This window comes from Mustela putorius, unplaced genomic scaffold (assembly GCF_011764305.1).
Source record: "Mustela putorius furo isolate JIRA1106 unplaced genomic scaffold, ASM1176430v1.1 tig00000095_pilon_pilon_pilon, whole genome shotgun sequence".
NCBI lineage: Eukaryota > Metazoa > Chordata > Mammalia > Carnivora > Mustelidae > Mustela > Mustela putorius.
In genome coordinates this window covers 17715749-17740078 of record NW_025421280.1, presented here as the reverse complement: position 1 = coordinate 17740078, position 24330 = coordinate 17715749, and the positions used below count along the sequence as shown (strand labels likewise).

At 47.7% G+C, this 24330-nt stretch overlaps 1 protein-coding gene across 2 annotated transcripts in view; it reads left to right on the top strand.

The window, feature by feature from the left end:
- Window positions 1-24330, top strand: part of CACNA2D3 (calcium voltage-gated channel auxiliary subunit alpha2delta 3) — an 851905-nt gene that overhangs the window by 657884 nt on the left and 169691 nt on the right. For both annotated transcript variants that reach the window (XM_045078786.1, XM_045078785.1), the window contains 8 exons: window positions 4805-4888; window positions 12322-12393; window positions 12660-12721; window positions 14081-14148; window positions 18106-18151; window positions 18310-18407; window positions 20879-20972; window positions 23960-24055. In XM_045078786.1, coding sequence (XP_044934721.1) covers window positions 4805-4888; window positions 12322-12393; window positions 12660-12721; window positions 14081-14148; window positions 18106-18151; window positions 18310-18407; window positions 20879-20972; window positions 23960-24055 — 620 coding nt within the window. The remainder of the gene's footprint in view (window positions 1-4804; window positions 4889-12321; window positions 12394-12659; window positions 12722-14080; window positions 14149-18105; window positions 18152-18309; window positions 18408-20878; window positions 20973-23959; window positions 24056-24330) is intronic.

Below are 24330 nucleotides of genomic sequence, written 5' to 3'. Positions count from 1 at the left end.
AGATGTGCCTCCTTTCCTTCTCCTGAAAGGACTACTTCAGTCAGTGGCAAAGGTGTTCACCAGCCGAGGGCCTTGCCGGCCTGGGGAGAGAACATCTGCCCAGACAGTGGCTGGCTCCCCGCCCTTGGCCACACCCCTGCGCCAGATGGCATTAGCTCTGGGCAAGTTCTCTTCCTCTCCAGTTGTGGGCCTCCCAGCCCCATCTCCTTCCTTCCTGTTGGCAGCATGGAGCGGCACGTACAATTTATCAATTATTAGCATACACAATATGCGTCTCACGGAGGCTGTACGGCTGTATGTAGATGATTTTCTCTGGCCCTTCCAAAAAACGCTCAGGGAAAGCAAAGGCGTTTTTGGTTTTTTCAAATGAACATGAACGTGACCATCACCTTAGCCCATCCTGTTGTGCTTCCGGAAGTCGGTCTGTAGGTAACCCCAGCGAGCACACTCACGGAATCCGGGAAACACCACCTGGCGGGTTCAGGCGCGGAAGGCGTGCCCCCCCCCGATGGCTCCAGCTGGCCCCTCAGATGGGTGCCCATCCTGTCCCGTCCTCCCGGGCCACAGGCTGGTTTGTGTGTTCACCACATCTGGCCTTTATTTGAAACCCCACCTCAAAGTATTTCATAGCACAGAATATCTTTCCTTATTAAATTCTCCCCCACATATTTTTTTCATAAAACAGGCACCAAAAACTACAAACCTACCCATGGCTCTCAAAGTATCTGTTTATAAACCTTTGGAAACCGTTCGCAATTCGTTAATCACATTTTCAAAGGAAGTTACAGTTTATAGATACACTAACAAATGCCATATCCGATGCCTCAGCCCCAGTAACGAGATCCTCACGCAGGGAGAGAGGGAGTGGAGCTGGTGGATCCAGGATGTGTCAGAAGCTAAATCCGGAGGGACAGGGGAGAGCTGGCCCAGGAGGCTGAGGTTTACTTCTGTTTCTGTCACTCTTACTCTGTGGCCTCACATCTCTTCTCTCGTGGGGAGAGTCGAGAGAGGGGATCAGCCATACTCAAACACAGTAGTCTATCTACAGTGACAGTGAGATAGATATTTTTCAGGTCACATGCTCCTAAAACACTGTCAGGAACACTTCACTTAAAATGTACTTTAAAAGTGGTTCATTTACAAGGGAAAATGTTAAAGGCATTAAATATATCCAAGTTAGAACTCTAAAGTTCCTTATGCTTAAAACCCGAGCCAGCTTAAAAAAATAAATAAATAAATAAACTTTAAGAAGGAAAAGAGGTAATGTGGAGAGCGTATATTTGGTACCTGAAACATCCAAGGGCATAAAGCTTTCAGGTGCAGCTTGATCCAGGCACACACACCATGTTTTCAGGACTCTCTCCTATTTTTTTCTCTGCTTGCTCTGCGCTGGCTTCATTCTCAGGAAGGCTCTCTCCAAGCAGAAGCAGAGATAGTTAAGAGGAGCTCAAGTTCACATCCTACCACCTTAATGGTTCTAGCAGATGTGCACTCCTCCACAGCTGGAGGCCATGCACAGCTCAAGTGTCTTCCTTGTGGAGGTCTCATCTCTAGCCTTCCCATACGCTCTCCTAATGGGAGAGAAGATAAAGGTGGACCTCAGGTCATTATGCTGGAGTGTACTCATCACCCTCAGCCTGTCTTATTTTATGCAACAAGCCACTGATTTTTCCTTCTCTCTTTCAAAATAATCACTCTGCTACATTACTGCTTGCATTCTGAAGGAGCTCACCCATTAATAAAGACCCCCATGGGAAGCGTTTTAGACTGGTCTCCCAAACCCGGTTAAGCAGACATTGTAGAGGGCCATTCCCACAATGGCGTTCTAGAACAGGTATCCCCAGCCATGCCTGTTTCCTTCCGTGAAATGAAATTACTTAGACTCACTGGCTTGTGGACCAGCCCACTGTGAATGCCTCTTCACCTCCAGGTTTCCTGAATATCAAAAGTGCAAAGTACTGAATTCCTTCCATAGTTATAAGAAAAGAAATGAAGAAGGACATCCAAGAGTGGTCAGAAGTCAAGGGTTCACTTACAGATCTGTGGATTACAGAATTGCCAAGTACCATCTGAAAGGACTTGGGGCTTTGTAGCACAGGTATGAGTTTTTCTGCTGGGACAGTCTCGAGTCCCAGCTGAACTATAGTCCACAAGTCTCCGTGCATAAGAGATGTGGCTTCTGTGAATCACTGAATGGGTCACCTGCATTTTAAGGAAATGACCTGTTAGCCAACTGTAAACGATGAGCCTGTGTCTTGGCCAGCAAGCTCACGGCTCTCAGGAGTCATGCTAGCTATCTATTAAGTCTTGATTCTGTGCCAGGAATGGCTTTGTCCATTTGCATACAGTATCTAGTTAATCTCTCAACCTACCATTGCCCGGGAGGTACTCTTGCTTTTCCTATTTTGCAACTAAGAAAAGGGGACCGTGGAGGAACTTGGCGCCCTGCTCAGGATCACAGGCCCACTAAGTGGCAAATCTACTCTCATAAAGACAAATGGACATTTTCTGAGGCTAAGGGAACATTGGGTGCTTGGGACCTCGGGAGTCTTTTTAAATTTCTTTAGGAGTGTTTGAAATAACGTGAGCTTCAGCCATGAAACTTGGGTCAGGGGCTGGTGATGGGTGGGGTATGTCCTGCCCCACGCTGGCTGTGGGATCTTATCTAAAGTGTCCTTTTACCCATTATTTAGCTTGTGACCGCCTCTTTTCCTGTATGCATGGTGGGCAATAAACTGACCTTGAAAAGGCAAAATTAAGGGTGATAACCTACAAGCAGGTCCTTGGAGAAGAAAGACAGACTGCTTCATTGGCTTTATTTATAGTACTGGGTCTTTTCTAGGTATCTGATAAATGTATTTGAATAAATTAATAAAGGAGCATTTTGAAATAACCAAAGGAAGTACTTCTCACCAAAAAACAAAACAAAACAAAACAAAACAAAATCGAACAACAACAAAAACCATTTTAGACCTAGCATTGTGCCACCCACGAAAGCTCTGCCTTTAATGCCCAGAAGCTGGGGTGTGTGGGCTTCTGGGGGCAACTAGCAGCTCTCAGGAAGGCTCTTACCAAAATGGAGCTTGGAGGCTGTTAGGCAGTTAACAGAGGTCCGAGAGCATCTGACTCTGCCTTCTTGAAGGGATGTGGCAAGTCTTTTAGCATCCTGTGGCCCCTTCCCCATCGCACCTCCTCCCTGTGAGACATGGGTGACAGCTCCACTCGCCTCCTTCTGTTCCTTCCACTCAGCCCCCGCCTGGCTCTCGCAAGGGCTGGAGCTTCCATGAACACACAAAGTTTCCATAACGGGATCCAACTGCAAATCTGCTGTCATTTACGGCGGCCTCTGAGGCAGCCACTTCCCCTCCTCTTTGTCTGCGATGGATCCGATGTCCTAAAACTGACCTTGAACATCTGTGAGTTGGAAAACCTGAGAGAAGGGAGTGGCCAGGTGGCTGACCCAGGTGACCCGAGCCCACTGTCCCCAGTGCAGCCTTCCTGGGTGGGGGCGGGGTGGAGTGGGCACACTCCAGAGGCGTCCCAGGTCTCCCGAAATGCACTTGACAAGAAGAATAAAAGGGCGGGAAAACCACTAGACGCTGTTTGGCCCCACAGTGGCCAAGATCTACCCTGTCTGGCCTCTGTCCCCTTGGTCCTACTGGAGGCCCATTCAGATCTGTGTGGTTCAGCATCTCGGCAGTGACCTTCTCCTTCACAACAATGTGCCTTTAGCACCTGTGTCCACAGCAGCCAAGCAGCGTCCAAAATAGTAACCTGTGCTTTGGGGGTCTGAAAACACAATGACACTGTCCCTTCTCAAATCTTACCAATTCAATCCAAAGACGACCAACTTAGGGACCGAAAAAGAAAAAAACTGTACATACGTAGGTATTTTTTCCAATATGCCATTGGCTGTAGCTTATGAACTTAAAAGGGGCTGCTTATCTTCAGCCCGCAGTAGAGGGCAGACTTTCCTACATTATAAACATCCCAACCACCAGCATTAAAGGCCCTGAGACACAGGAACGTCCAAACATACACCTGTCCCGTGGATAAAATGGTAGTCTTGTGGGGTGACTAACACCAGTGATTTAGGGTGAAAAAAGAAAAACCACTCTCCCAGTTCTTAAGACACTTAGGAGCTTTTCTAGAGAAATGCCCTCATGGCCCTTAAATCTGGCAGTGACTCCCAGCACCCACATCCACTCTGGGCACAGAGGCCGTACTCAGTTCAGTCCTGCTGCGGCCTGTGTGATAGCAAGTAGTAGGCTCCGTGTGTCTACAAAATGTCACCAGGATGTTGAGCCCAACTGCGGAGACCAGTGCTTTTTGTTTCCTTGCCGAAGGGTATGGCATGGGTTTGAGACTGGATTGGGGGGTGGGGGACAAAGGGATAGCACGACATATTTGGTAAACTGTGAAAAGCCCTTTCCTGGGTCACAGAGGGATGGCTTTTAAAACTTCGGGGCAGAGGAGGAGCTCCCCTATTCCACAAAGGTGCCATCCAGGCAGGGGAAATCTTCGCTTTGCTTCTGGTGGATTCGGAGGCAACAAGTCCAGTAGGTAAATTCACATCCAGGAACATCAGTTCGTTATCCTCCCCAGCTCGGGCCAACTGGCCTGGGCTTTGCTGCTTTTACAGTCCGTCGGATTGTACCCCGCTGGGTGCTCTCCAGTGTCTCTTCACTCTGTCCCCAACCAAGAACCAGGGCTTGGGGAGGTACAGGCTGTCCTGGCCGATGATTCATGGAAATTTTTTTTTCTTTTCTTTTTTTTCTTTTTCTTTATCTTCTCTTGCTGCCAGTACGAAGAAGGGAAAAAGCGAAGGAAACCTAACTACAGTAGCGTTGACCTCTCTGAGGTGGAGTGGGAAGACCGGGACGATGTGGTAAGTGACTTGATTTCTGAGCCCGGTGAGGTGGGAGCACTCCAGGGGACCCACTTCTATACCTGGTGGCCACCTGAGCAGCTGGCCGAGCCCCTCCTCTCCCCCTCCCCCAGGACACCTGGACCCCAGAGGGATGTGAAGACAATGGGCTCTTCTCATGGCATTGGGAGTTTATAAGTCTCCTGCTGGCTGGGACGGTTATGGCTCAGCCAGCCACCTGCCTGCTTTGCGCCGTCGGCCGACACCATTCCCTGCCGGGTTCTGATCCCTTCTGCTGTGGCTTCATCCAGACCCTTCCTCAGTGTTTAAGGGATCTGCCACCTCAGGGGAGCCTGGCCCGAGCCCGGCTGGGCAGCAGAAGGCTGTGCCCACCATCCAGTCAAGGCCAGACGAACTTGCCAGGATGCCATGGGCACAACCCTTGCTTTCAGAGAGTCGCTCAGGACCCCTCTGCATGGATGGCGGTCTGTGTCCTGGGCTGTCCCCCTTCCGGCCACACTGCGAGGGCACACTCGCTCCTTCCCCACCCAGACTCAGCCTTCGGCACTGTATCAAAAGCCTTCCTCCTGCCCATGACTTAACCCCATCCATCTCCTTGTTATTTCCTCAATAAATCAGCTTTGTTCGACATGGCTGACTTTGCGTGAATGTAGGCAGACTGTCCTTAATTAAATGGTCACTTCCCGTGAGTTCCTGCCTGGATCCTTGCTCTTGACTTTCTCTGTGGTCCGCCCATGCCAGGACCACAGCTCTCTGCCCGCATCCTCCCTGACGTGTCCTGGGGGTCCTTTCTTCAGTTTGACCGCGGAGAGAGCCGGGGCTCTTTCGCTCAGTCTGTCCTGCTTTCCAAAGAGTTGTTGAGGGGAACCATTTGGACTCCCCAGCTGGGTTCTCTTGCTGTCATTCTCTTCTCTTTGGGTCCTGTGCTCCCTGGACGTCTCAGCTAGCGTAAATCTTGGCGTTTCTTCCTGGCCTGTAAAAGGCAAGAAGCATATCTGAGAAGTGTAGCTGATTTCCTTCATCTGTACTAGGACTCTTGGAACTCAAGTTCAGACAAAATAACTACTGTTTGGTAAAAAAACAACTCCCTCACCTGCCCTCTTTCCCCACCTGCTGGTGGCCTGACGTCGGGTCAGCTCAATGACCTGGGAGGGTTTTTACATCTTGTTCCTTAAACAGGGTCATCAGGGTCTTTTGGTTGTGCCACGCCCCGTGTCCATGCACTCCCCTTTCCCCCTGCTCTGACCGAGAAGCAGGCTGGCGCAGCTGGGAGGGGCGCTGCCGGGGCATTAGCCCGCCTGGGTTCCAATCCCATGATGGCAATCTGCTGCCTGTTGGTCTCAAGCACACAGTTATTCTCTCTGTGCCCCAATTTTGGTTTTGGTCCTTCTTTTCCCAGTAAAGTGAGGATGATGATGATCCTACGTACATCGGACCTGTTGTGACTCTTAAATGTGTTAACATGCTGAAAGATGAAAATGCCTGTCCACCACAGTGTGGACATGGGGAGTGTCTGTGACCGTGGCCGGTCTCTGTACTATATTCTCATCAGCATTCATCCTCGGGTAACCCGTTCACGAATGAATGCTCCCCATGGTTTTGCAGCTGCTAAATTGTCTCGTGAGTGTCTGAAGGGGGTGTTCCACTGTTTTCCTTTCTCTTCCATCTTCACTTTATCAGTTGCTTTATTTTGACTCCACTGGACCTTTTGGTTTCCTTTCCCAGAAGGCTGGAACCTTGTCGTCAGCATGCCTCCCTCTCCCTTCATTCCATCCATTTGGATCAATAGGGGAGGGAAACTGCTTTACGCTCATCCTCACGTCGGAGCCCTCACATCATGTTGCTGGAAGAGATTTATGGCTTGGCTCACTCTCACCATTGCCGGCACGCTAGTGAATTTTCGAGGAGCTAGTATCTCCTTTTATTAATGGTGGCTTCCTTGCTCTAACCTCTTTTCTCATCGGAGCTGCGAGCATCGGATTCCCAGCCTCTTACATGTTCTTCACCTCCATCCAACTCCCAGCACTGGGTTTTCCGTGTCCACCTGCAGAGTTCCCACATCTCCTGCAAGTGCACTGCTCTGGCTCCACTCCAGCTGGTCTCTCGTGGTCTCTCTGGTTTGGGTCTCTTGTCTTACTTCCTTGAGGAACATGGTACACTCCACGTGTGAATTCCTTCACCTCCAACACATCTGGGGAAGGTCGCCGTTTCTCTCCTAGAGATTTGCACTCGCTTGACTGGAGAATACTGGAACCTACACAGAGAAGCTTTGTAACATTGACATGTCATCCCACATGCCCATGTGTGCACCACTGGGGTTGGCATGTAAGTGACAGAAGGCGGGCTTTGGGTCAAGATCTAGGAAAGACTGTGAAGCAGAGCCTGCCCAGCTGCAGAGAACTCCTTGGAAGGAGCTTCCTACTTCTCTTGGCAGCCCGGCTCTTGTTGAATGTAATGATGGTATTTATAACATAGACCCTGTGTCCTTCCAAAAAAGATGTGAGGTCACAAATACTATTAAAACATGTGCAAAATAGACTGGCTAAAATTAGAATCTTAAAAAGAGGGAGAAAAATTAGAAGCCGTTTAGAGGTGTATGAACAGGACATCTGGGCCAGTCTCCAGGCGACTTAGGCATCACATCAAAATACAATGAGTAAGGAGGCTCTTTGGAAACCCAGAAGCCAGGAAGGGAACCCGAGACACCCAGAGCCTGACCTGAATCACCAGTGTTGGTCACCTCTGGGAAGGAAAAAAATCTTTTAAAATGGAGTTTATCCTTTGGTTATAAATTCCTACAGATGGTTGAAGGACTTAAGGATGGCACCTTTCTTCCTTCTTTTACCTTTTAGTCATTCCTAAAACTTTCCACTGTGAACATGATTATTTCTGTGAAAAAAAAAAAACAAAAACAAAAAATCAGAAAAACCCCACAAATGTAGATAATCATAACTGATGTAGCGAGTCCTTCCTATATGCCAGCACTGTTCCTGGTGCTATGTGTGGAGGAACTTGCTGAGTCTACACAGCAGTTTTACAAAGTCAGTGTTACTGCTGTCCTCATCTTGCTGTAAGGAAACTGAGGCAGAGAATGGATTGGTCCACGGGCATGGCGTGTGGATTCCAACCCAGGCCACCTGGCTCCAAAGCTCTTGATCAACTTTGTTATGCCATTGAGTCCAGGAGTCCTTAAAGACTCTGTGTCAGTGCCCTCACAGCATTCCCACAGCACCCTCCCCTGAGGGGTGCGGCCGAAATAGGGAGTCCTTGCAACCAGCTGCTGAGCAAATGCTCGCCATGGGGTGGCGCTGTAAACACCCACCCCAGTTGGCCTCGGCCCCCTGAAACCCCTTCTGCTGCCCTGTGAGCCTTTTCTGCAGCTCTCCAGTCAACTCACATTTTGCCTTCCCCGCGATGATTCTGTGGAAAATTTCCTTCGAGTCTTTTCTTTCTAAAGCTCCATAAACCTCTTCTCCTGGGGTAAACTGATGGGAACTTGCCCCATTAGTCTGTTCTTCTTCACATCCACTCCAGTGTCTCTGCAGCTCATGCTTGAGCCCTGGGTGGCCAGACCGAGTGCAGCTCCCCCACCCCCCGCCCTCGACACAGAGAGAGAGAGAAAGAGAGAGAGAGAGAGAGGATTTTGATTTTGTTGTACGGATACTCTGTGCCCGAGTCTGTTTTCATATCCTGGTTAAACGCTTGCTTGGAAATGACAGACCTGTTTATCTCCTGCTTCTCCCTTCCCCTTTCATGTCTTGGCTTGACCCACATAGCTTGGTCTTGGGGGCCTGGAAGTGGGTGCCACCTGCGCCCCAGGAAAGGTGAGGCTCATGTTCTGATGTGGAGAGCAAACCACTGTCAGCAGAACCAGAGATCATTACACACTTATGCGTAAAACCCAAGGCGGCCAGTGACCCTCTGGGGGAGAGCTTCCTTAACGAGCTTGAGCACAGGAGGAAGAGCCGGAGGCTGTGATGGAACCAGAAGCGTGACCAGCAGCTTGTCATGGGGGTGCTCTGAATGGTCCTCGAGGCTGTTGCAGCTCTGGGGTGTGGGCGAGAGAGAGACAGTCTCACTGGGCGCTCCACAGAAACGCATCCGATCTGGATAACGCAGGACCCAGGAGAAGGAGGGTGTTCCCAGAGAGGCCGGGGAGCTGATCACCATCCCCAGAAAACTTTCTAACCAAAGAGGTTAAATAAATCTTTCTTTTATCAACCCCACTGTGGCGAGAGCTGCTTTAATGTCCACTGCATTATCACGCTTGCATCAGATGGGGAGAAATAAAGGCGTATTGTTGATGTTTTACTTTGCTCTCCTTTGGCCGCTGTGAAGTTGAACATTGGCACGTGTGATTTTTTAACTGACTACGTAATATGCTAACATTGGGGCACACCCACACTTGCTTGGGAATATTCCTCCGCCAGGCCATTTTCATTTCTCCAGGGACTCACTGCTGTAATCCAGGTCGTGGAAATTCGAGGGCCATTTGGCTAGTTCTGAAGAGCACCATCGGTCTTTGCCCTTCCTGGCCTGGTGGGGACCGCGAGCTTCAAGACTCCTTCCCTATTCTGGTCTCTGCTCTGGGTCCCTCCGCCATCTTGTCTTATAAACTGACCCCTGGGGCAGTGTTGCCACTGACTGGCCATAGTGTTTGGGGCAAGTTGCTCCCCTTCTCAAACCTCAGTTTCCTCCAATGGAAAAGTGACATTTCTAGATTGTTCTGGTCTCATGGTGCTGTATTCTCACCCCACAGTCTGTTGAAAAGGCGCAAAATCCCCCTTTCCTCCTGTGATCACGAGGTCAGAAACTACCTTCCTCTCAGCCCCAGTTCACAAAACCCAGAACTTGTAGGAAAGTTAAAACCTAAGACTGTTGCCTAGTCAAATTTAAAACCTTTTCTTTCATTAAAAAAAAAAATCCAGAAATAACAATACATTCTTTTTGTGTTCATGCTGTACCATTGTTATATTAATGCTTTAAGTTTGTCTAAATGCTTTCTCTCCTCCTGATTTGGGAAGCAAAACTAACAGCACGGGCTTCAGGGGCAGAGAGCCTGTGTGACTATAGGCAGGTTTCGTAACTCTGTGCCTCAGTTTCTCCACTTGTAAAATAAGGAAAATGATGCCTTATTTGAGGGTTTTAAAACCTGTGTCTGGCACATTGTAAAAGCTCAAAAGATGGTATCTGTCCATATTATCTGGGCTTTATAAGACCAATCAACACAGTTGCATAGCACCTGACACGATCCCTGGGGTCTGGGAGTCCTCGCTCAGTACACTTTTGATGGAATGAGTGAAAAGGAGGAAATGGAGCCACGGAGTGGTCACAGAACAAGGGTGTCATGGGTAAGACTTGGGTCTTGACACCCTGGGTTATTTCTCTTTGGTGGCCTGCCTCACCCGCAGGGGGTGAGGAGCAGCAGTTTTAATGCAGGAGTTGGGGGGAGGTCACAAAGTCCATGACTGGTCCATGAGCAGCACTTACAAGCCATGAAATCTATTCAAAGAGGAGACAGTGGAGAGCATCACAGAGGAAGATCTATTTCTCATGTGCCTTAGAGTCGAAGTTTGAAGAGTGTTGGTTTAGAGCATGGGCCTCCGTGTCAAGCAAACTCGAGCTTGAATCCTGGTCTGGCATTTGAAGTGGGGGAGGGCGGTAGTGATGATGAGGGTGGTGGGGACGATGGTGGGGACAGCTAACATCTACTGAGTGCTTAGGGTGGATGAGGCACTCTTCTAAATATCAGCTCATCTACTTCTCACAACAGCTCTTGTGACACCCGTGCTGTCAGTAGTTCCATTTTGCAGAGAAGGAAACTGAGGCATAGAGAGAGTAAGTGATTCTTTCATAAGCTCTGGCTGCAGAGTCCTTCACTACAGCACTGTCCTGCCCCACAGGTAGGTGGTTAGTAAGTGTAGTCCAAAAGAGAAAGACTGGACTCGTCAGTGACCCTGGCCTTGGAGCCGCCCAGCCCTCACCCCCCCCTCCCCCGCCACCAGCCCTCACCACCCCCCCACGCTGCTTGTTTGGTGCTACTGGGAGTTGGGGGCGGGGTGGTATGGACTCTCTGAGAAGCTTACCTAATCTCCGACCCGCCTGGGGAATGTGAGAGGGGAAGGTCCCAAATGGCTTTAGGCAGGCACCAGAAAGAGGAAAAATGAAAACCATGTTCAAGATAAATCGAGCCGTTCTTAAAAGTTAGAAAGTAGACTTAATTAGGACCAGCTCTCCCCATCCAAAACCACAAAAGTTAAAATGGGAAAATATTTCCAGAAATGCCCATTATGTGTTGTTAAAAAATATCTAGAGTAAAATATATGTTTTATTTTATACATGCCTCCAGCTAAAAATTATGCTTTTTTACTCTCTCTCTCCCTCTCTCACAGAAGATGGGAATGTGAACCCAAATCTAGACGGCCCCGAATCAAATTTAGGTTGCTTGCAAGCTTTGCAGTTTTCTATCGGCCAGATCTTAGTCAAGCTCCTCAGAAGAGAGGAGAGGGAAGAGGATGGGGGGGGGGGGCGGGCAGGGAAAGCCATGGGGCTGGGAAAGAGCCTTTCCCAACAGGCTGTGGCCTGTCAGCATTTGCTCCTCCTCCACTCACTGGCATCCCCCTCGTCTCCCATTGGTGCCCATGACGGCCCATCTCTCATCACGGCGTCTGCGGTCCATCTCTGAAGCCCACAGAAGGGCCGCATGTAATTAGAAGAGGTCAGCCAGGGAAGAGGGGAGGGCACGAGGCTTGGTGTCCCTAGATGGAACCTCCAAAACTCAGTTACCGGGTCCCCCCGCCTCGGCTGCCTGTCGCTGTAAAGCAAGACTGTTAACCTCACCGGGTTTCTCCAGGAGCATCTGAAGATGCTTCGTGCTATAGAAAGCGAGTCCCTGTCTTCCAGGTGGTTGGTCTTTAAGAAAGCAAAGAAGAGAAAAGAAAAACTTACTGTGTAGGAAAACACCTTTGACTTGGTACTGTTTTGAAAAATGATTTCTTCATGACAAATGAATACCCTTTTTGGAAAATGTGACTTGTCCCAGAGATGTTCTTGCTTCTAGAGTGTTTTCACGCTGGGGGCGTGGGGGAGCTCGGTTCCCGGACCCTCAGGCTTCATCCACATCATGGGTGCTGCCCTGAGGTTCCCAGGAGCACCCCCAAATGGAAGTTGACAGTCATTTATTGTTGTTAGCCTCTCTCCCCCGGCAGGGCAGCTGGATGTTTATTCTGCAGGAACCATGTTTCAGAGGACTGAGCCCAGCATGCTGACTTGGAGCCATTGTGCCCACCCTTTGGTGGGGACACAACCCAGCCCTGTCATAGCTCTGTTTTGCACAAACCACCAAAGTGTCTCCCGAGCTGGAGGACACAAGATGTCCAGATAACATGCAACTGGGGGAAGAGCTAATACCGAACTTTCTTTGATCATTTTAGTTAAGAAATGCCATGGTAAACCGGAAGACTGGGAAGTTCTCCATGGAGGTGAAGAAGACAGTGGACAAAGGGGTACATTTTTTTTTTCTCAAACCTTCTTGCCTCTTAATTTAAAACAACCCACTGTGAAAAATGAGCTTTGAAAGCTCTATCTGGAATAAATATCTTTCGCTGAGATCATTTTTCTCTTGTCTTTACTTATCTCAAATGAGATTCATGTAGTACTGTTAACCTGATCATAGTGTGTCCATTTGTTTTTATTTTTTTCTGAAAGCTTCACCTCGCAGACTAACCGTATTTTCTTCTCTCTACGACTTTTTTTTTTTTTTTCAATCTAGAAACGGGTTTTGGTGATGACAAATGACTACTATTATACAGACATCAAGGGTACTCCTTTCAGGTAGAGCTGACCATAATACATGGACATTCCATCAGATCCATCAGTTGTGTTTGTACAAAACCTGCTGACGCTCTCAGAGCTCATCATCTGAAGATAACCAAACACCCTGCCGAAAGGCTGGAAAGAGTGAGGAAGGGGCTTTTCCCAGGCTGCTTTTGTTTCTGTTTTCCAGAAGGGGGAAGACGGTTCAGGCTCACCTAGGAGAACTCACTCGATTGGTCATGGCTTTTGCATCTCATTATCAAGCAAGTCAGCTTTGGGGGTTCCAGCTAAGGGTGGAGTGGGGGCATTCAGAGGGTTGCCAGGTCCTTAAACCATCTGGCTCACTTGCTGCCCAGTGAGCTCCATTTCACCTTTTATTTCCATGATCAAGCAAGCAAGCCTGTGCACGAGGAGGTAGCATACCCATCCCTCCATGTTGTGCGTCCATTTTAATTTCTCCAAACTGTCCTTCTGTGCCTGTCTACCTCTGGATCCTGTTACCGCTCTGTGACTGTCCTGAAAGATGGCTTGGCCTCATTGCCTGCTTTCAGACATGCATGTGGCCTCCTAAAGGCTCCTGCTACGATGCCCTTAGTCCTGTCCTGTAACACTTATTTAAGAAGTTATTTCTGTGGGGCTGCTTCACTCCCGAACTGATGCCTCACAGAGCTGAGGAGAGAAAGAATTTCCTGACTCTCGATGAATCAGAAAAATAAATTAGGGCATTGTGTTGTCGTAGACTGCCAGGGATCCTGAGTTTGATTCCATTTGGAAGCAGAGTAGTCGAGGGAACCCATGACCGCTAAGTGGGTTTGTCACACGAAGAGACTGTTTCCAAAATACATTCTCTTCCTTTAGAAAGGAGCTTAAATCAAGCCCAACAGAAGGGCCAGGGGAGCATCTATTAGACTAGAAGCCCTGAACACGATAATGTGGCCACACCCTAGTGTTGGGAAAGTTTTCATTTCGTCCTAGAGAGGGGATTCATTTTCCCCAGTCGTAAACTCTAGGGTCTGGAAAGCCCCATGTGAGGCTGACTGGGAGGCAGGAGCGCATAAGGTAGTGGTGAAGAGTAGGGCACTTGGTTCTCCCAAGGGCATCTGAGAGAAGCGTGAGCAGTTAGTCGCATCTCTGAAAATGCATGTGGGCAGCCAAGGGCTGCCGGCGCGTCCAGGAAGACATGGCTTTGAAGCAGCTGATTGAACCTCAGAAAAACCAACACCAATGATAACCAGTGGGGTTTTGAAAGTAAACTGTTGGGACAGTTGTTGGCAGAACGTGAGATGGAAATGTGAACATGGAAAATAAAAAGTGAAATCGCAAGTCTATTCCAGTCGATGCCATGGGTTTCAAGGTCTGTTTTGTCTCTCTGCACAGCTTAGGTGTGGCGCTCTCCAGAGGTCACGGGAAATACTTCTTCCGAGGGAATGTGACCATTGAAGAAGGTAAGATGCCGTCTTGACCTGTCTTATCCTTCCGTCCTGGCCATTTCACTCAACTAACTGTCCGCTTGATGGGAGCTTGCCTTCCAGATGGTGGGACACCCCAACCCCCAACTCGTGGTGGTCTTCCTGATGATTTCATTTCTTTCTCTTTTGCTTCAATTCACAAAACTGCTGAACCAACCCAGGGTATTATCCACCGACTATATTCTTCCTAGGCATAAAAATCGCTCTCAAGAAAAATACAAAATAGTGTAAAAATTCAAGCCCAGGGAGAATAGCATGGAAACAAAGGTATGCAAGCCTTAGTCTCCTACACGGCTGAGCCACAAATCTTGTTTCTGCTTGAAGCAGTTCAAGTCCAAAGGGAAATAGGATCATTTGGATGATATACACAGGTCCGAAGGAATAAAGAACATTTTGAGATTCCCAAATCCTCTTGTCTTCATAAAGCTCAGGCACATCTAAACTCCCAACAAGTGGTAGCTGTTGTTCTAGTATTTTAAACTTTAAAACCACTGTCATGCCCGCAGTGTCCTTTGCCATAAGCCAGTAACTCAGTGCCTCAGAGAAGGGACCTTCCCTGGTATCACTGGCTCACGGGGAGGGTGAAGCTGACCTCTGAAAGTCTCTGCTCCCTGAGTGGCCCCAGTAAGTCACTCACCCAGTGTGGGTGTTAGATTTTATATCTCCACGAAGAGGAGCAAGACCAGACCAGGACTCTTCCTGAGTGTCCCCAGAAAGTATGGCCAAGAGCAGGAAGGTCGGTTATGAGCCAGTTTTAATTAGTTAGACCTGGTTACAAGTGCATGGGGTGAACTTCCAGAAGCTAGACCCTCTCGGGGCTTACTCTGATGATGTAGTGGAGAATGAAGAGGTTGGCACTCCCTGAGATGCCAAGTTCCACAGCCAGCTTTCTGGGGTACTGCCAACCAGTGTGCATTGTTTTACAGGTGTTAGTTTTTGTCTCCCAATAATCATAAGGTCTTAAGGACAAGGAAGGAGATTGAAAGGTTTTGTTGTGCCCACTAATCCATCACGTGGTATCTCTTCCCAGAGACTAGAAAGAGGGAGCAGGTAGATTTGTTACCTGGGCAAGATACTCAACAAGATGTGTTCTCAGAAATCTTTTTTTTTTTTTTTTAACTTCTAGAATTTTCTGGATGAATGAGCCGTGTGTAGCTCATGTGAGCCATGTGTAGCTCTGCAGATATCACTGCCCATGTGGCCAGAAAATTCATGTCTGAGCTATCTGAGGTCAAGCTGAGGAAACAGCTCATAATCAAAACAATAGAAAGAGAGATTACTAGTGGACTGTTGGCTTCTCATGCATCCATTCCCTTAGCCAATCCTCAATACACAGGCCTGCCTCTCTCTCTCTGTCTCTCCCCGCCTCACCGCCACACACATTGTTTCACACTGTCGTTTGAGTCATTCTTCATTCACTGTCTTTTACGCTGCTCCATAGCTGTTATCCTGAGAGGTCGCAGAAAGAATTTCAGAACTCACTGTAGTCACCATGTTAGAAATTGGTTTGAATCCCAGCAAGGAGAAGAGTATCTGGTTTTCCATACCAGCGAGCTCAGATCTTCCTCCGTCGGTCTTCTCTCAGTCCTGACAACCTGGAGGAGCCGGACCTGAGAAAGCAGCTTTCCCTTGGACTATCTGATCGAGGCTCTTGTTCTCATAAGGGCCACAGCACCATCATTGGTCTGCTCTGTTCTGGGGAAAAGTTAGGCTTTCCTGGGGATGGCAGCCACACTTCTGTAGGATCTTCTGTAACGAACAGTACCCCACAGAATGTGGGCATTCTCAGCATGGTTTGCCATCGTATGTACTACAGAGATGGTCAAAAAGCAGTCAGATTGCTGACAGTGTAAGGAGTTGCTACTAAAGCTGAAGGTATGGGCTGCAGTCTACTTGCTGAAATTGTTTCTCTTCCGAATCTCTTTGACACTTTGTATCATATATATGTACATATATATATGTATATATGTGTAATGGTATACATATGTGTGTATATGTATGGTGTGTATATATATATATGTGTTTGTGTATATATATGTGTGTGTATATATGTATATACACTGTTACATATGTATATACATATATATATCATTATATATATATAGAGAGAGAGAGAGAGAGCATAGTAGTTCAGTGAATTAGAGCTTATGTCATTATTGTCTGCTTATCAGTCATCAGTAGATGTCGTATCAGGAGAACCAAAATCAGAGGTGAATGGCTTAGAGAAAAATTCCATTTCCTCGGTTCCCTGGGAACTCAGAGAGGAAACAATCAGAAAGATCTCCCTTCTGGGGATTCATCTGTAGGACCTATGAAACAGAGCCAGAGAGGGCTTTGTGGATGAGAACAGGTGCTAGAGAAATTCATAGAGTTGACATCATTAACCCAATATTCCAGGAAGGTAAGACCTCAGGGCCTTTGCACTGGTTATTCCTTCTGTAGAGCTCTCCCTCCCAGTTATCTGTATGGCTCTGTCTCTCACCTCCTTCAGGTCTTTGCTTAAAAGTCCGTTTCTCACTGAAGCCTTTCCTGACTACCCTACTTAAAAGGGAAATTCTTTCTCCTTTATTTCCTATCTCTGGCTTGGCTCTTTTCCTTCACAGCTCCCATCACTAACTGATACGCTATGTATTTTAATCTTATTTGTGTATCTCTTCCCACCACTAGAAGACAAATACCATGAGGGTGGTGATTTTGTTGTGTTCACGGCTGTAGTCTCAGGGCCTAGAACAGCATCCAGCATACATTTGATGCCGGGAGGGAAGGCGGGAAAGGGAGCAGGCAGGGAGAAAGGGAAGAAAGGATGGACAGAGGCAGGCAGGGATTTCTGCGTAGATTACCCTGGGGACTCATCACTGTCCCACTTAACCCTCTCACGGAGTCCATGGGTTAGGCTCTATAATCCCCAACTTCTGACTAATCGAACTGAAAGAGTTGAAATGACACCCCCAAAATCATTCAGCCAGTGGGTGTTGGAGCCAGGAAATGACACTTGGCTCCCATATGATGATATTCTGTCCAATGTGTTCCCTCCTTCCTATAAAATCAGGCAGGAATGTGCAATCTTAGGTCTGGTGTTTTGCTATTTATGTTATACATTTGTATTTGAGGAGGAAATTGGCATACCGTGGGCCAATTGGGAAACCCTGACTCCCTCCAACAGGCTGTACGCACCATCCAAGTTCCCGCAGTCATTACTCAGAAGTGTGCGTCTGCCGATGAACCTTCAAAGTGATTTCACGTGAAGCTATAATGAAAGAAAGTGATTCCACAGAGTTAGAGTGGTCTAGAATGTTCTGTTAAAAACTCCCCAATTCCCTGCAAACCCCAGTGGTCCCAGCTACCTTTGTGGACCCATGGCTCATTTTTACTTAGGATCCTGTAACAACTAGCAATGTTTCCTGGTCAAAACCAGTTGAGTCTTGGCAATTTCCTATCGTTCAACCTATCGTTTTGCCCTCACAACCACCCAGCAGTTAGGGACTTTGATTATTCCTGTTTTGCACATGAAGAAACTTGCACATGTGGAAAAACAAAGTAACCTGCTGACCTCACGCCTGAGTTAAGCGGCCCAGCCCAGCTCCCTGCACGGGCTGGGCGGGGCTCCAGCATCAGTGTTTGCACCATCATACTAAGCTCGTCTCCTGGACTCGCTGGTGTATTGTGCGTTCACGGAGTTCAGCCTTTCCTGGGTTACTCCTCCTGGGAAGGCTCCAGGTGGTGGGCGGGGGAGATGGAAGCTGGGAGAGAGTTCCGCGCCCTTTCCTTTGTTTGGAGTCCCGCCTGCAGAGCCGGATCTCTTTGGGGTTGATGCCTACTCATCACCGCTCGGCGGCCAGTCCCTCAAACACTTGAAGCACAAGAGAAGATAAGGGCTGTCGGTGACCCATGCAGGTGGTCCTTACTCATTAACCCTTTCTCCTTGATCTCCAGGCCTGCATGACTTAGAACACCCTGACGTGTCCTTGGCAGATGAATGGTAAGCACTAAACCACCCTTCATCAGCACGGGTGTTGCTTGCCGTCTTTGATTTCGAGTCCTCTGTACCCCCTTCCAAACCCTCCTGGCTCAAAGGCAAAGGAAGGTGATGTAGCAAATCCTCCTGTGTTCTTGTTTTGGCCCCTGTCATGGCCTTAGGTCCTACTGCAACACTGACCTACACCCGGAGCACCGTCATCTGTCTCAATTAGAAGCTATTAAGCTCTACCTCAAAGGCAAAGAACCTCTGCTCCAATGTGAGTGTGCTTTTAACACGTCCTGTCTGGGTATGCAGCCGTAGTAGGAGGGCGGTGCTCAAAACCACACTTCCCCTCAGCTTTATCAGCCCCATCAGAGCCACCCAAATGTCCGCTTCCTGTAGGAACAGGAGGAAGAGCGAGGGCTCCTGAAAGTTACACAGAACCCCCAATCCTAGTCCAACCCTTCGCATTGGATTTGTCCCTCTACTGGACCATTTTAGTCGAGCACCTGAGTAGCATAGAAATGTTATCACTGGGAAGGAACTGTGAATATGTACTCCGTTATTTTACAAATGAGAGATGAGGGCAGGAAATAGGACTCCTCTCGGGCCATACTCTAGGTCTGGTTCTCTCTGGAGCGGGATCACCACGTTGAGGTGTTGCCTCCCAAGGCATATAGGCTGCTGCCTGTGCTCCTACCAAAGGCCCTTGAGGGCACTCACTGAGTCAGGCATGGCCTGTGGCTGGTGCAGAGGGGTCAGGGAGAGAGCAGCCATCCTGACACTCATCGAGTGCGCGAGCAGCCCCTGGACGGGCAGATGACTTCCAGCAGCTAGTCTGGTCAAGGAGAGATTGGCCATCAGTGAGCCCAGCAGCTGTTCTTACCCCTACCCAGTACCACTTCCTTAGTGATGGGTGCAGTCCTTTATGGGTATTACCTCATGGAATCCCCACAGCAGCCCTGTGAGAGATGCAGCGAGGTTCATCTAGCTTCTAAACTACAGCTCTGTGGAATGGATTGACTTTTTGGCACAGGCTCCAGAAGAGAAAAGATCAGATGAACATCACATAAGCCTCATTTTTCATTTTCTTAGACTGTCTGAATGGCATATTTAAAAAACAAAGGTACAGGGGTGCCTGGGTGGCTCAGTCTGTTAAGCATCTGCCTTAAGCTCAGGTCATGATCCCAGGGTGCTGGGCTCGAGCCCTGTGTCAGGCTCCCTGCTCAGCGGGAAGCCTGCTTCTCCCTCTCCCTCTGTTGCTCCCCCTGCTAGTGCTTGCCCTCTCTCTCTCCTTCTCTGTCAGATAAATAAATAAAATCTTTTTTAAAACGTTTAATAAAAAATAAAAAATAAATAGAAAACAAAGGTATAGAGATAATATTAAAAATTTGCCTTTACCATTCAGCTTTATGAAATCTTAATATTTTGCCCTATTTCCTTTGGGTACTTTTATTTTTTTATTTTTTTGATATAATTTTTTATTTTTTATAAACATATATTTTTATCCCCAGGGGTACAGGTCTGTGAATCACCAGGTTTACACACTTCACAGCACTCACCAAAGTCCTTTGGGTACTTTTAAAGGAATGAAACATTACAGATAATATTAAAGCCCCCGAGCACAGTTCCATTTGCCTCCCAAAGAGAATCACCCCCACCCCGAACTGGTCTCTTACCTCCCACGGATCTATACTGTTACTTTCTCTCTATAGCTATCTCTAAACAGGATGTACCATTATTTTCATTATTTTGCATATTAACATTTATATATGGTATACTATTTGTATTACCTATGGTATAATATATGTATTGCTCTACAAGTTGTGTTTCACACATGGCATTTTGAGATTTATGTGCTGCTCATTTACCTCTGATGCATTTATTTGGATTACTCTCCTGTATCCCACTACAAAACACTATTTCAGTCTATCCATTGTCTTTCTGATGATGAGTTGTTTTCAGTGTTTGCTTTTACAGCAAAATGCCACTTCCTGTGGGACACCAGCCGAACGGAGGAAGTGATAATTAGTTGGCCCCTGGTCTGGACTCCTGATACCTCCCAGACTCCTTAGCATCGCCAGCAAGAGTCCTTTTGGATAGGGTCAGATACCCCACTTTAGATTGGGGTGGGGAAAAACCACAAAAACAAAACGTTTTATTTATTAGAGAGAGAGAGAGTGAGCAAGAGAGCACAAGCCAGGGAGAGAGGGAGAGGGAGAAGCAGGCTCCTCGCTGAGCAGGGAGCCCGATGCGGGGCTCGACCCCAGGACCGTGGGATCATGACCTGAGTTGAAGGCAGACATTCCGCTGAGTGAGCCACCCAGGTGTCCCAACAAGAACCTTCTAAATGGAAGGAATCACAAAATAGGAGTGTTTCATTATCACATCCCTTCCTCTTCTGACAAATGATGGGAGCAGGGCCCTGGAAGAACTGCAGATTATGACAGAGGACAGAAATGGAGACAAACAGAGCGAATTTCTAAGGCAAGCTAGTCTGCGGCGCGAACTACTGCGTCGATGAGACTATCCATTTACCGTCATCTCCCTCGAACGCTTTGGGGGCCCCTGTGGTGCTGGCCTATCAGGTGTCAGAACTGTTCCGTATTTTCAGCTGGTGGGAGGTAAATGCATTAAGTGGGAGAAAGCCGCCTGCAGTTCCTATGAAGTGAGCGAGGCGAGCCCCTCGTGTGCCCCCCGCGGGGACCCCAGCCACAGCCATCTTCTCAAGTCTGCCCCTCCCAACAGGTGATAAAGAATTGATACAAGAGGTCCTGTTCGATGCCGTGGTGAGCGCTCCCATTGAAGCCTATTGGACCAGTCTCGCCCTCAACAAATCTGAGTAAGTGTTTGCACGTGTCCCCCTTTCATGGTCATTTCCCCACAAGCCGTCCGAAATATGGTTATGGTTTAAAGAACTAAACTGTTTTAGGAACTTGGTGTTAAAGTGCTTTAATTTTCCCCAAAGCTCCAAACCACAAGAGCTCGAGCAGATTAGCGGCTCGGGCTTGGGTGGCAAGCTCCTGGGTTTGACATATAATTTGAGTTTTAGCGTTACATGAAATTTGGTGTGCTGAGGTGGGGGGGTGCTTCCCAGGGAGCAGGAGGCAGAAGGAGCACTTAGCTTCTTGCCTGCCGTGGCTCCTGCTGCTTCACAGTCTGGAGGGAACTTGGGATCGGGGTCAGGCTGGGTTGTAAGAAGGATGGGAAAGTAGGAGCTCTGATTCATGAGGGTGTCAAGATATAACCCTGTGGTTTTAGTGTTGAAGCGGAGGATGCGGGGAGAGGGGGCTGGGCAATGGTCATTGTTATCAAAGGCTTTTGGCTCCATTCCTTTCTTCACTTTCCCTTTTGTCAATTCTCTTCTATCGTATCTATCATTCATTCTGTTCTCATTCATTCATTCATTCATGTTCATCCATTCATTCATTCACTCACTCATCAGAGACTGATTGAGTGTCTGTTTGCGAGCCAGGCACTGGACTAGATGTTGGTGAAATGGAGCTAATGCAATCAAACATAGTCCTTGCCATCGTGGTGTCTGTGGTGTGTAGTATGCCAGATTATTAAGAATTGTGATAACTACCTTGAAAGAAGTATAGGAACATATAGAGTATGACAAGGCCTAGAGTGGAGATGAAAGACAAAAAGGTTTTTCTGGGCCGAAACCAGTTCAAGGGTTGGGGAGCATTCTAAGGAAAATGGAGCAGCATGTGCAAAGGTCCTGAGGTACAATAGTATTTGACACATTTGAGGAATTTAAAGAAGGCCAACGGAACTAAAATATAGAAGGTAAACTGGAAGATGTAGGGAGATGAGGTCGTAGAGGGGCCAGATGTCTCAGGCCCTCGGGAGTCAGGTGAGGGATTCTGGATTCTATGCTATGAGTTTTGTAAAGTCATTGAATGGTTTTAAGAAAGACGTTTTAAGATTTTAAGAAGGATATGATCATTATTGCATCATTAAAGAATATCCCTCTATTGCTATGCGAAGAATAGAGTTTAGTGGTGTAAGAACAGTAATAAAATCTCCTAGAGCATTTCAAGGGATTTTCCACTTGGACCAAGGCAGGGGCACAAAGAGGAAAGATCTTCTTGTGGCATGCTTCAGAAATGAGACCCCCCACCCTGGCCCCCCCAACCCCGATTTGATGATGGTTCCATTTCCTAGGACAGGAGACAATGAAAGAAGACTAGGTTTGGGATATTCAGGCATGTCCAGAGCTCTCTTCTAGACATTGCAAGCTCAAACCTCCCAAGTGGAGATGTAAGACAGGCAGTTTACTCCGGGAGTCTGAAACCCCAAAGAGAGATTACCATTCTTATTATACTCGGAGGTGTCCTTGGACTGCTTACCTATGTGGTTCTTATTCCCTGGGTAGGTTGGGGAAGAATCAGAATCTTTCCTGCAATTGCATTCTCTGGTGGATGTGGAAATGTTTCTTTTAAGCTCTCATGAAACTAAGAATCCTGTGCAAAGATTGCTGATTCACTCCTAACACATGCTAAAGATTTCCAAAATGGTAGCTTACTTTGTAGTCCACATCTGTAACTGATTGGACAGCCTGGCTTTCCAATTTGGGTAGGCTGCAAACAGAAACAAATGCATAGTGTTGGTTTTTATTCACCCCTTAAACACTAAAAGGTAGTATTGGCCACTTTGACTCCCATCAAAGATCAAGAAACCAAATTATCTTATATTAAAGATGACATGGATAGTGCTTCGAGTGAAATTGCTACTAGCATTTAGGGAAGGGAGGCAAAGTCAAGAAACAGTATTCTCTCCATACTTTCATCGTAGAATGAAATTTTGTATGTATGGACAAGGACCATTTGCTTTTTTGTGAAAAAGCAAAAAAGTGGCGGGCATTGTGAACATCCTGAACTTGCTCAAACATACAGTTTGCCTTGAAAGTGGAAGAAAATATCTTCCACTTTTTTTTTTTAATTTTAAAATAAGTTTTCTTTGAGAAGGCCATTCTTAGGGGTCCTGTGCATGGTATCCTACAGGGCCATTTGAAGAAACCATATTTTTACTCATCTTTTTGGGGGTGGTGGTAAGACTAAGTCTATGCTCTGGTAGAAGGTATAAGATGGTGACCTGAAATGGTGTAGAATTCAGGTCCTAGACATTTCTAGGCTGTAGAACCTGCAGACTGGATTCCGTGGCTAAGTTGCTATGGTCACTAATGACGGGTTCCACTAATAAGATTCGGTTTATTCGGTCAATGCAAAAAGCTTCCTCTAAACATTTTCATCCTCTCCTTTAAGTTTTTCCCATTCCAGCCTACTGTCCTGAGGTTGCACCCAGAACCCTCAGATAGTGTGTTTATTTAGTCTGGGCATGCATTCTCTCATGGTGCTTTGGTGTTCTTGGGTTTTTGTTGTTGTTGTTGTTGTTTAAGATTTTACTTATTTATTTGACAGAGATCACAAGTAGGCAAAGAGGCAGGCAGAGGGAGAGAGGGAGAAGCAGACTCCCTGCTGAGCAGAGAGCCCGATGCAGGGCTCGATCCCAGAACCCCAGGGTCATGACCTGAGCCGAAGGCAGAGGCTTTAACCCCCTGAGCCACCCAGACGCCCCAAAGGAGCTCTTAGTTTTTGTGTAAGAATTACCACAGAACTTCTGTGGGGGGTGAGTTTGCCTTCTGTCCTTGGTGCATGTGCACATCTGTGTGGGTGTGTTTCTATAATTTCTTTTAAAAGTTCAGGTTTCAAAACTGCTATTTCATCCAACATTCCATGAGTCTTAAAATGCAAAAGCCATTATCTGCGCACTGTCTGGAAGCATGCCCTCTCCCCCAGCCCGTTGTCTGCTGCTGTGTTTCAGAAATTCTGACAAGGGCGTGGAGGTGGCCTTCCTCGGCACTCGGACCGGCCTCTCGAGGATCAACCTGTTCGTCGGGGCTGAGCAGCTCACCAATCAGTAAGTAGGAAGGCTCCTCCGCAGGGGCCCCGGGAGCCGCTGAAATGGGAAATTCAAAGGGATGCTTGTGTTTCTGGATTCCACTGTAGAAATAAAATTCAGGCCGCCCCGGGCCTGCTGACATTGTTCCCCCTCTGTTCTACCACGGGGGCCCGAGTGTGTGTGTTCACCTGCCTGTTGGCCTTTCCACAACCCTTTGTTCTACACGCTCGCTGGCTTCTGTCCACCGTCCTGGAGTCCTCTCCCGCGCTGGTGAGTCATTGCAGGATCTGGCG